Source organism: Molothrus ater, chromosome 15 (assembly GCF_012460135.2).
Source record: "Molothrus ater isolate BHLD 08-10-18 breed brown headed cowbird chromosome 15, BPBGC_Mater_1.1, whole genome shotgun sequence".
NCBI classification, from domain to species: Eukaryota; Metazoa; Chordata; class Aves; order Passeriformes; family Icteridae; genus Molothrus; species Molothrus ater.
The window spans coordinates 16,597,717-16,610,401 of NC_050492.2; the positions used below are offsets into that span (position 1 = coordinate 16,597,717).

At 46.3% G+C, this 12,685-nt stretch overlaps 1 protein-coding gene across 1 annotated transcript in view; it reads right to left on the reverse strand.

Moving 5' to 3' along the window:
• Positions 1 to 1,927: 1,927 nt before the first annotated feature.
• The window catches only part of UBTD2 (ubiquitin domain containing 2), a 43,588-nt gene continuing 32,830 nt past the window's right edge, over positions 1,928 to 12,685 (reverse strand). Inside the window, exon 3 of the mRNA XM_036391912.2 lies at positions 1,928 to 2,420. Within this exon, the coding sequence (XP_036247805.1) occupies positions 2,023 to 2,420 (398 nt within the window). The 3' untranslated portion in view covers positions 1,928 to 2,022. The remainder of the gene's footprint in view (positions 2,421 to 12,685) is intronic.

A 12,685-nucleotide genomic window follows, 5' to 3' on the forward strand; every position in this document is an offset into this window, starting at 1 on the left:
AGAAAAAATCATAATAAAAAAAAGGATCCTACAAAAATAAAATAAAAGTGGTGTTTTAGTGTTCACAGCTCCAGGTTTGCTCCTCCTTAATCCATCAGAATTTTCCCCCTTTTCCAGGAGGGACTGCAGGGAAATGACACCATAAAGAGCATTTATCCAGACATATAAATTATGCCTTATAAGACAAGTAGTGTCTTCCTGGCATGAGCCCATCCTTTGCCCAGAGAAAACCCAAGAGAGATTTTTGGACTTGTTTATGTAGCAAATATTTCCCCCTCCCCTGGAATGCAAAAGATTTGGCTGCAAAAAACCTCAAGTACAGTAAATCAAATCTGCTTTAAAAAAACTCCACAATAGAAAACTTGTTCTAGGTTAGTATTGATCAGCTCACTTTCACCTTTAAAAATAAAGGAAAAAAAAAAAAAAAAGGAAAAAGAAAAGCAAAGCAAGTCACTTTGGTGATTATGAGAACAGGGAACTCATTTTCCTTCCTACAGCTCTGCCACTGCATTTCAGGCATCCTGGACCAAGTGGGGCCAGTGGAGCTGTCAGGAACCCTCAGGTTTGATACAAAATGAGGACCAAAAAAAGCTGTAGTTGAGTGGGGTGGGGTGGGAAATGCAAAGCAAACATGGCTCTGTTTCCCAGCCATCAATGAAATTCTGCTTCCACTTGCTGGGATGTCCCTGGTGCAAGAACTCCCTTGGAGTTTCTGAGTGCCAGAAATTTGATTTCTATGGAATTACTGAAGGAGTTGAAATTTAAAATTGTCAAGGGAATCCTCCAGCTTCACTTAATTCACAGAGGGAAGACAGAAACCAAGAAAAAAAAAATAATCTGCTATTCCCATATTAAGAGCACATTTGACTTTGGAAGAAGAGATTTCAGTGATGGCTTAAACCCCGAGCAAACAGAAAAATGATGATTAAAAGAGCAGGGCCTTGATCTCCAGCAAAGGCAGGGGTGCAGAGCAGCTCCAGTGGAGGAACAAAGTGCAGCCCCCGAGCCCAATGTGGTCTCTGAGGCTACAGGAGGATTCGTCACCTGCTGCAGGGCCCCCGGTACATTCTGCAGGGCCCCAGGTACATTCTGGGGACACAGCCCTGTGCTGCCGAGGCCACCAGGCTGTCCTGGAGGGGCTGGCTCCCAGGGACACCCCAGAGGCTGCCAGCTGAGTGCTGCTGTTCCTCAGCATCTCCGAGGGGAGCTGCACCCCAGCCCACCCGGCAGGAACTGCAGCCACACCTGGCGCAGGTGTGGATCACAGAGCAGCACTCACCCAGCACAGCCTCTGGGGTCTGAGGGACAGGAGGAGTTCAGCAGGCACAGACTCAGGTGCCCACGAGGCAGGAGCTGAGGCTGAGCCAGCGCTGGAGCAGTGAATTATTACAGTACAGAGCAGACAGGGCTGTTATTGCCTGGGGCAGCGGCTGCACGGGGCTGCACCGCCACCTTGGAATGTACAAATGCTGGGTCTGAGCATCACCAGGAGCTGCCAGAGAGCACAGCCCAGCCCAGCTGCACTGCCCAGGCCTGGCTGTGCCTCACCAGAGCCCGGGCACACCCGAGGGATCCCTGTGAGCACCGGGCTCCTTCCTGCAGGAACTGTGTGTGCTGCTGATACGAACTGGAAACATCGATTCCGTCTGAAGTTGGGTTTTTAAATAAAAGTGCTCTCTGTTGCTCCAGCCTCATGGATCAGGACACCACTGACAGTTCCAGGACCATGACATATCTGCATGAATGAAGAACAATCTCTTCCCTCCCTCTTCTCCCTTCCCTTCCTTTGCCCTGCCCTGTTGCTGTCGTGTTCAATACGAGATGGGGCAAACCCCAGAGGCCAGGTCACATTTGTACATTTTTGCAGATCTCCATCACAGATGGAATTTTTTTTTTTTTTTTTTTGCTGGTCATTCCTTTCAACCCATCCACGAGCAGGACAACCCCAAAAAAGAAGAGAGGGCAGCAAAACCAAACCCCAGAGCAGAGACGCAGCAGAGAAGAACCAAACGAGAGCAGCGCTCAGTTCTCCACCGGGGTGGGATTCGCTAAGGGCTGGCTCACGATGACTTGCACCACGTAATCCTTTGGGATTTTCAGCTCCTCCAGTTTCATTTTGTCTGCCAGGGGTCTCCCAGAGAAGAACCAGCGCTGGCTGCCCGGCTCCACTCCCTCCACGGCGTGCAGCCGCCGCTTCATGTGGTACACGGTGTCCATGCTGCGCACCAGCAGCCGCAGGTCCTTGCCCGTGGACAGGCGCAGGCGCAGCTGGCACTCGTGCCCGGAGTTGGGAGGGGGCTCAGGGATGTCCAGAGTCTCCAGGTCACCCTTCTCCTCGATCATGTTGATGGGTGGGGCCAGGCAGTAGACAGGGAGCTGGTAGCGGTTGCCCAGTTCATCGTAACACTCGGTAAGAGCACCTTGAGGAGAGAAAAGGGGAAAGTGAGGGGGAATCGCTGGCACTGTCACACTGCAGGGGTCACTCTGGGAACTGCTGGCACTGTCACACTGCAGGGGTCACTCTGGGAATGAGTGGGAATTGCTGGCACACATTTCACACTGCAGGGGTCACTCTGGGAATTGCTGGCACTGTCACACTGCAGGGGTCACTCTGCCACTCTGGGAATCAGTGGGAATTCCACACTGCAGTGGTCACTCTGGGAATGAGTGGGAATTCCACATTGCACATGTCACACTGCAGTGGTCACTCTGGGAATCGCTGGCACGTTTCACACTGCAGTGGTCACTCTGGGAATGAGTGGGAATTGCTGGCACACATTTCACACTGCAGGGGTCACTCTGTCACTCTAGGAATGAGTGGGAATTCCACACTGCACATTTCACACTGCAGGGGTCACTCTGGGAATTGCTGGCACATTTCACACTGCAGTGGTCACTCTGGGAAGTTTGACCCTGCTCTTCGACCACACAAGAGGTGAGGTTGGAATTCAGGCTTTAAAGGACCAGACAAAAATCATCAATGCCCCACTTTGGTTGCATAAAGACAAAAACCATCAATGCCCACCTTGTCTGCATAAAGACAAAAATCATCAATGCCCCACCTTGTTTGAAACTCGGGGTTGAGATAAAAGCACCTCCCTAAAAGCCAAAAATCCCAGCTAAACCAGGATAAAGTCCCCAGGCAGGCAGGAGGGATGAGGATGTGCTCCCATGTCTCATGTCAGCAGCAGCATGGCCAAGGCTCAGCACACAAAAATGCCCCTTGGAGCAATCCCACCAGGCTGAGCCTGAGCTGTGAAAATGCAGGAGGGCTCTGTGAAGGGAGGATTTTGTAACTTCTCAAACATCCCCAAATTGCTGGAATGGTTCTTGCAGGCCTGGTGTTTTAGTGAGCACTGCCAGGACAAACAAACACGGCCACCCAAGCCTGTGGCTCCATCACCACCACAGAACAACACCCAGCACGGATTTTGGATTTCCACAGCATCTCTGAGCCCACATTCAAACCCTGGAGTGCCAGGAGGGATTTTTATTTCCCTAAACTCCCTTGGGATCACCTGGGTGCTCAGGAATTCTACCACATGCTGAAGTATCAAATGCAGGCTGAGTTTTTCCCAGTGTAACTTTATAAAATAAAGATTTTTACTTTCTAAAATAGATTTCAAGTGCTGCCCTAGAAAAGCAGCAGCGCATTTTCAGCGCTGTTTTAACAACTCAAGGCAGAGAAGGCTGAAAGCAGAGCCTGGGACACCGAGGAAGCTGCATCCCAAAAGAAGGAATCCTCTCTCACTGTGGTTAAAGCCCCTCTGCCCTGCTCTGAATTTACCTGCAGAAGCAATTCCCACATTTCTGCCCCTAGAGGGGCACAGTCACTTGCCAAGTTCCCCATCCTTGTGGAGCTGGGAATGCTTGAAGAGGAGCCAAGTCCTTGAGCTACAGAATATTAAAAACCTCTTTGACTCTGTTCTGCACACAACAGCCAAGAGCTCCTTGGTAGAAACTAAGGGGGTTTTATTTGGAGTTTTCTTTTTCCCTGCTGACACTGAGTTCTCTTAAACTTTGCTGTTTGATCAGCAAAATGACCACAATATAAAATTATAACTCAGGGATATGTGGTGTCACCCAGCCCAGTGTAACAGCAACTTCTTCTTCTGGAAGTCTTTTGGATAGAAATCCTCTTTTTTAAAGGATAATTTGTGTTTGCAAAAACACACAGAGGAAATCATTCAAAAGATCAATGGTTTAGGCTTTCTGTTTGTACAGGCATCTGAGATTTATCAGAGAACAAAACAAAAGGAAATAAAATGATCTAATTACATCAACTCATGACAGTGTTTTACCATTAATGAATTTCAGAGCAAACCAACTTTTATCAAAGCTGTGCTGGACCCAAACCCTTTTATGATTCTTTGCCCTTTACAGACCCAATCCCAGAGTTCCCACACTTCAGTTTTGTTTTACAATGCTCATTTCACTCCTCATCTATTTGCTAAATGTCACAGGACTAAATTCCAGACATAGAAACAAATTTGCTGCTAAAACCAAGCCAAAATCCAAACCTCAACAGCCTTTCAGTGTAGATAAAGAAGCTAAAATTTCCTCAAAAGCCATTTCTTTTTAAAAGAATGCATCAGCTTTAGAAGAGCTCCTCAAAGAGTTAATTTTAAATAACAGGGGGAGCTTGCTGAGGAATTCCTTCATCATTTATCTGGCTGCCCAGCTGAACTAACATGGAGGTCAAAGCTGATGCTATAAACACTGGATTCCTTCATCATCATCAGATAAGCAATATTAAAACAAATCCTCTCAAACAGCAGCTAACTTGGAGGTCTGCAGCTATAAAAATAAATAAATTGGAAGAGACAGAGCAGAGGAAAGCTCTTGCCAATAAAACCCCACAGTCCCATCCCAGGCTGAGAAATGGTTTCTACCAAACTCTTAATGTGGAACAGGTCATTGAACCTCACCAGTAATCCCAGTCTTCCATTCATCCTGGTGGAAATGTCCCCTGTCCCAAGTCCCCAAACATCCCAACATTGCTGTTCTAACTGAAAATCACCAAAAAAATCAAATATCCCAACCAGAGAACACTTCCTAACATTGCTGTTCTAACTGAAAATCACAGAAAATCAAATATCCCAACTAGAGAACACTTCCTAACATTGCTGTTCTAACTGAAAATCACCAAAAAAATCAAATATCCCAACTAGAGAACACTTCCTAACATTGCTGTTCGAACTGAAAATCACCAAAAAAATCAAATATCCCAACTAGAGAACACTTCCTAACATTGCTGTTCTAACTGAAAATCACAGAAAATCAAATATCCCAACTAGAGAACACTTCCTAACATTGCTGTTCTAACTGAAAATCACACACACACAAAAAAAAAAAATCAAACATCTCAACACAACATTGCTTTTCTAACTGAAAATCAAATTTCTGATCCTTCCTGCAGGATACAGCAGCTTGGACTACATTTAGCTGGAAGGAGCACTGAAAGACTATAAAGTTTTAATGAGAGAGTGGAAAACAAGAGAGAAAGAAATATTTGTCAGGTTTTTCTGTCCCTTAGGCAGCAGGGTCCTTCCAGCACAGGAGGAAAAGGCAGCACAGAGATGCTCAGAGCTGCAGGGAACAACCATCCCAAATCCCAAATGAGCCTCGTTTCCCTTCCCTTCCCCAAAGCACAGAGGCTCAGATGCCAAAGCCTCAAGGATTGGAGTTTTCACTGCTGCATCATCCCAAGAAACCTCTGGAAGGGGCAGGTTCTGGGAGGAAGGCAGCAGGAAGGAAGGAAGGGTGGCAGACAATGCAAAAAACAACAGCAGATGGGATTATTTTAATATTTCAGAGCTAACAGGGGCTTGGAGAGTGAGGGATTCTGGAAGGAGCTACAAGGCAGAGCTTCTTGTTGGTTGTTATCCAGGTAGGAGACAGCTTGAGAATTTCAGAGGGAAAAATAAGCAGATGTGATCATCAAGCACGAGGGAACGGGAACATTTTGAAATTAATTGCTTTGCCAGCCACAAAAACTTTGTTTTATGAAGATTATGAGGATATTTCACTGGATTTGGAAGGAAAAAAGGACTGGTTAAAGCACTGCTTCCAGCCCTAGGCAGTTCAGAGTCTGGACTCATCCTCCTGCAGGACCAACAATTTAAGAGCTCTCAAGGACAGGAAGGGCAACTTTTGCAGGAAGAAAATATGGTCACACTCACCTGAAAACATGAAAAGTTTTAATGCACTTGAAATGGTATTTTGGCATTTCCTTAAGCTGCACACCATTCTCTTCAGGAAAATTCTTGTTTTCTGTTCATAAAATGCCTTCAAGTTTTAGACCAGTTTTGAGGAGCATTGCTCAGAAACACCCAAAACTTAAGAACTAAGCAGATTTCCATTTTATTTTCCCCCTTCTCTCAACCAGATTTGCTGCAGGAAGAGAAATTAAGACAACACAACCCAAAATGTAGCAGTGCAGTGAGACTCAGCTAATTTAAGGAGACTGTCTGTGTATAACACATTTGCCCAAGGAACAGCTGGTTCAGTTGCTTTTCTGACTGAAAATCTCCATTCCAAAGCCAAGCTGAGCCTGGATTGCTGAATAAATTGGGGAAAGCAGAGCTCTCACCTGTGGAGTATTGATTTGGACCCAATATAAATCACTGATGCCTGAAATTCAGAAGGAAAACAAAGAAGTCTCTGGGTCTTACAGCAGAGCAGCTCCTGGAGAGCAGTGATGAGGCAGAAAAGCTGAATTCTCTCTTCATCTTTATTAGCTGCTGATGCTAGGTCTGAGCTGGGAAATACAAGATTTTTATAAGGAAAAAAATCCCTGTGCTGACATCAGGAGCACGTGGGAGAGGTGGAGGGTGGCTCCTGCAGAGGGGGAGCAGGGCTGGGACAGGAGCACACACACACAGCGCTGCGCTCCACTCACCTGCAGGCAGCCCAGACTGGGAGGAATTCACACCAAAAAGCTCTTCCTGACTTAATCCCAACAGAAACTGCTCAGTTCATCCCTGGAAGTGTCCGAGGCTGCTGTTACCAGAGTGGCTTTCCCCTTTCCCAGAGGGAAATTTGTGGGAATGCTCGCGCAAGTCAGCGCCTTGCACGGTGTAGAGAGGACAATAAAGAATTAATGGTGTGGGGGAAACACTTGACAATAAACCACCCACACAAAGCCCCTCCTGTGCTCCTTCCACACTCAGTTTCCAAGGGTTCTGCAGATCTGAACTGGCAGAAAGCTCCTGGACAAAGGTGCAGTTTGGATCCTGAGTTTGGATCCTGACTGCTCTGCTCTCATCCCCACCCTGCCTCCGGCACTGCAGCTCCTCAAGGAATGGCTTTGCACATAATGAGTGTTAAGCATTTAATAATTCTCATTTCAAACCCACTGACAAACAGCTCTTCCATTATGGGAACATTATTGGTCTGGCTCCATTCCATGCTGGAGAACTCCAGGAGGCAGCAGGAGATGCCAGGGCTCCAGGAGCTGCTTGGGGAGCAGGAGCAGCTCATCCCCACTTGTGACACACAGGGATTGAAACTGGAAAGAGGGGGAGGTCAAGAGACTCTGACACCCTTCCCAACCTCGAGGATCCTGCCCAGCTGCTCTTCCTGCAGTCACACAATGGTTGGGGTTAGAAGGGATCTCTGGAGATCACCTTCAGTCCAACCCTTCCCAGGTGACGCAGGGACACATCCAGGTGGGTCTGGGATGTCCCCAGAGGGAATTCCACAGCCTCCCTGGGCAGCTGCTCCAGGGCTCTGCCACTCTCCACAGAAAGAAGTTTTTCCTCATGCTGTAATACCAAAATAACACTTTTAAAGAGCAAATCCCAGTTGGAGAATGCAACCAAAGATCCCTCAGGTGTATCCAAGCCCTCCTGCCCCAAACTAAGCACAGCTCACCTGAACACAGGGCAGGCTCCTCACTGAACAGCTTGTCCTGAGAAATTGTGGCTGCCCCATCCCTGGAAGTGTCCAGGGCCAGGCTGGAAAAAGCCAGGACAGTGAAGGTGTCCCTGCTATGGCAGGGGATGGCAGTGGATGAGCTTTAAGGTCCCCACAAACCCAAATTTTGGGCAAAGCCTGCTGCACGTGTGCCATGTGCATCACTGGGCTTGCTGATCCTCTCCCTTTATCACAGCACAGCACCAGCATCACTTCACTCATTAGCACTAATTAACTAGGCTGAAGGTGAAAGATAATTAACACAGTCTTCTGAAGCAGAGGAATTTCTGCCCTAGCTAAATGAGGCACTTTTGTTCAGGTTTTAGCCCCAGCTGTGCCTCCCTCGTGGTGCCTGATGTGCTGGAGAGGGGAGAGCAGAGGGACAGGGACGGGACATGGGGGAAAGGGGTGCTCAGGGAACCAAATCCCCCAAAATTCCTCTTAGAGGAGGAATTCCTCTGCAGAGGAGCTGGGATCTGTCACCCCACCTCACTCACCTGATGGAGACCAGGGAAGAAGGGACCTACACCAGAAAGCTCCAAATCTCCCAGCAGTGTAACAAACTTCCACAAACCACCTCATCCTTCCCTAAAACAGCTCCACCAGAGCTCACATTCCTCCAGGCTGTGCACTTCACTGGCTTTCCATCAGTGGCTTTGATAAATAAAGTAATTATGCACTAATGCTCAGTAGTTGTCATGTTAACAACACCATATGTACTGCTACTTCCATATCCCTGTAAAACTTGGATCTAACATTGCATGGAAGGAACAGCTTCCAAGAGATATTCCATCAGGGTTCAAAGATGACAAGTCATTTTACTAATGAAGTATTCATCTACTACTCTGCTTTGCATGTCATGAAAATAAATGCCTGTCTAGACAGGCTTCTTAGATAAAAATTTAAAAATAAAATGGTCGGTAAAAGAGCTTCTCTGTGTACCCTCTTCATTTACATTTGCTGTTCTGCATTATCCAGCTTCTTCAAGGGGCTGGAGGGTTTTGGAGGAGAAGAATAAAGCAGGATATCCTCACCAGCTGAGGCTGCACTGCATCCCTGCAAGCACAGCTGCCCTGGCAGTGTTTAAAGTCCCCAGGTCACCTGCTCAGGGCGAGGCTGAACTCAGATTTACACAAGTTGTCACTGCCTTGGTTACCATTGATTTTTTCAGTCTGCTGTTCCTGTAAATCCAGAGTGAACAGCTGGCACTCAGCATCCCAAATCCCAGAACTGGCATGGTTCAAATGGAAACCAAAGGGGAGGCTCACATTATACACGTGGCAGAAATTTCCTTTTTCTTGCCAACCACTGACACTGACAGATTCTGTCCCTGGAAGTGCACAAAGTGCCACAACCAGGAATTCCTTGGGCACTCCAGGGACGAGGATCCAAACCTCCCTGGGCAGTTCCAGTGCCTGAGCCCCCTTTCCATGGGGAAATTCCTGCTGTGCCCACCCTGAGCCTGCCCTGACCCCCCTTTCCATGGGGAAATTCCTGCTGGTGTCCACCCTGAGCCTGCCCTGAGCCCCCTTTCCATGGGGAAATTCCTGCTGGTGCCCACCCTGAGCCTGCCCTGAGCCCCCTTTCCATGGGGAAATTCCTGCAGTGCCCACCCTGAGCCTGCCCTGAGCCCCCTTTCCATGGGGAAATTCCTGCTGTGTCCACCCTGAGCCTGCCCTGGCCCAGCCTGAGGCCGTTCCCTCTCATCCTGTCCCTGTTCCCTGGAGCAGAGACCAAATTTCCCCAGCTCCAACCTCATTCCAGGGAATTGCAGAGAGAGAGGAGGCACAGACTGACCGTGACTTGTTGGGATGTTCAATCAGCAACTGCTGAGCACAGCACTCGAGCTGCTCCACCTCCTGTGCACTCCTGGCAGGGAGTTCAGCCTCCAAACAATCCCCTGCCCAAAATGAGATTTCAGAGAGTTTAATCTGAGCTCCAAATGGATCTGGAGGGAAATTAGGGCTGATACAGCTCTTGTTAAAGCTCCAGGTAAAGCAGCAGCAGTGACAACCTCTCAGATTGAACACCCAACCAACGTTGGCTCCGATGGAGCGTGGGGTGGCCTCCCAGAGGTGGAAAAGTCCTCAAACGGAACAACTCCCTCAGCTGGGTGCAACAGGGAGAGAAGGCAAGCGATGCCTTCAGTTTGAGCTTTCCTATTTCCCAGCCTCTGCACTGCATTAGTGTGTGACTCTGCACTCCATATCAGGTGTCAGCAGGTTCTCCTCACAGCTCAGTCCCACAGAACAATCCTTTTCCAGCCCCAGGACCAAGGACACCGCTGCAGCTTCAGCCCAAAAGTGCAAACAACAGGGAATGGAGGGGAGCAACCTGGGAGGGTGGGACTGCATCACCTGGAGCTGGAATTGGACAATGAAGCCAGCATGGAAATGGACCCAAACTTATCAAAGTGTGAGAACTCGTGGCCAGGATCCATCTGGGGTGGAGCCACGGCCGGGCTCTGGCACTGCCCAAGGTGTGTCCTGTGAAGGGCTTTTAATAAAAACCAATTTATTGCTGTAACTCTGCCCAGCCTCTGCTCCAGGCAGCCTCTGAAGGCAGGACAGAGGCATTTCTGAAAAGTGCTGCTCAGTCATCCTCCCCACAGCAGAAAGACAAACTGAAACCAAAGGCAGGAAATAGAGAGCAAAGGGCGGCAGGGGAAGAGACTCAGAAGAGCCCAAGAATTCTGTTGACAAAGCTCCTCAAAAAACCTTTCAAAACACAAGAGCAGAAGTTAAAGATATTTAAGGAAAACAACCGTAGGATGGAGCCATGAGGTGAATCCTTTTAATAAGGGTTAAATAATTAAATAATCCTTTATTCCTCTAACACTGCCCAGCCTCTGAAGGCAGCACGAGCCCAGAATGACCCAGACAAAGACCAAGGTTTGCTCTGCACCTTTGCTCCTCCTGCTCCCACCTCCCTGCAGCCCCTGCTGCCCTTCCAGGACCTGCTGCCCTTCCAGGACCTGCCCTGAGCCTGGCACTCGCTCATTTGCATGCTCAGTCTCCAAGGATCACCAGCAAAAATGTGCAAGGCTCCAGGGAGGTCAAGCAGCCTGACAGGATCCCACAGCAGTGCCCACATCCGAAAATAAAACTGCAGCACAAGGCTGGCTCAGGCTGTGGGGGTGGAGGGGATTAAAGGAGGTTACAGAAGATCTGAGTGTTCTTTATTTGCTCCTCACCTCCACGGTGCTGCTCTTTCAGAGCAGGAGCCCTTCTTTAAAATAAATTCAAATAAATAAAAAATAAAATTAAATTAAATTACGGTAAAATAAAATAAATTTAAATAAAAAATAAATTTAAATTAAAAAAATAAAAATAAAATGAAAAGAAAATGAAAATAAATAAAGAATAAAATTAAAAATAACATAACATAAAATAACATATAAAATAAAATAATAAAATAAATAAAATAAAATTAAAATAAAATTAAAATAAAATTAAAATAAAATTTAAAATAAATTAAAATAAAATACATAAAAATTAAAATAAAATAAAAATTTAAAAAATAAAATAAAAATAAAATAAATAAACAAAATTTAAAATAAAATAAAATACATAAAATTAAAATAAAACAAAAATTAGAAAATAAAAAAATTAAAATAAATAAACAAAATTTAAAATAAAATAAAATACATAAAAATTAAAATAAAATAAAAATTTAAAAATAAAATAAAATAAAATAAAAATTAAAAAATAAAATAAAAATAAAATAAATAAATAATAAGATATCAAATAAAATAAAATAAAATAAGTGGCCCTTATTTAAAATTAAAAAAAGAGGAAAAATGATTGATTAAGCACAAAGGTGGAAGACTGAATGTTGGTGCTGCCTCATGCCCTGAATGTGCCCTGAGCAGAGGCTGCACAGATGGTGAGAGCCCAAAAAAGGTTAAAAATCCAAGGCCTTGCTGTACCTGTGACCTTCTATAAAAACCTTCCTTGATCACTCAGGAATTATTAAAAGCAGCTCGGAGGTTTCATTGTTCCTGTGCAGTTTCAAGGAGTCAAAACACAGGTGGAAACACAGAGTTCATTCTGCTGCAGGTTTTCTTTGCAAAAAAAGCAACAAACCAAGCATTGCTTGTTCTGGGCTGGGCTCAGCAAAAAAGGAAAGATTTTTCTCCATGCTAACAGTCAGCAAAAAGCAGCTCCCAGCTCTAGGTGCATAAAATCCTTTGAAATTCGGATTTTTCCAGAGGTCAAGCTATCTGTAACACACTCTGAGTGACTCCAAGTTATCAGCCCGAGTATTTGTTGGAGGAGGTTGTGGAATATTTAAAAATACTGAAATACCTCATGAGTGCAGCCCATGTTCTCTGTGACACCTCGGGCACGATTTCCTCACCATTACCTGCGCCTAAAAGATTAAAGGGAGAAACTTTCTGGGGCTCACCCACTTCTGCCTTGGTTTTGGAGAAAAGTCACCATCCTATTATAATTATTTAAATTCCTGAAGCCAAACCAGCAGAAGATGCCAAAAGTTTTGGCCACAATCAAGCGGAGGTGATGGAGGAGGAGTGGGACGAGCCAGAAGCAGGTGGGACACCCAGGCAATTGATATTTTAGCAACGTGCCAAGCACCTTCTTTGCAGGGTTTGATGCCATAAATTGGGTGTTTTGCCCTGAAGTGCTGCTCACCTGTGCTGAATGAACAACCCAACGCTGCCAAAACAGTTCATTCATGGGGGCTCATCAAATTCATGGCAGAAATAATATCCCCCTCGCTGCTCCTGCCTCCAAATTTCCATTTGTTG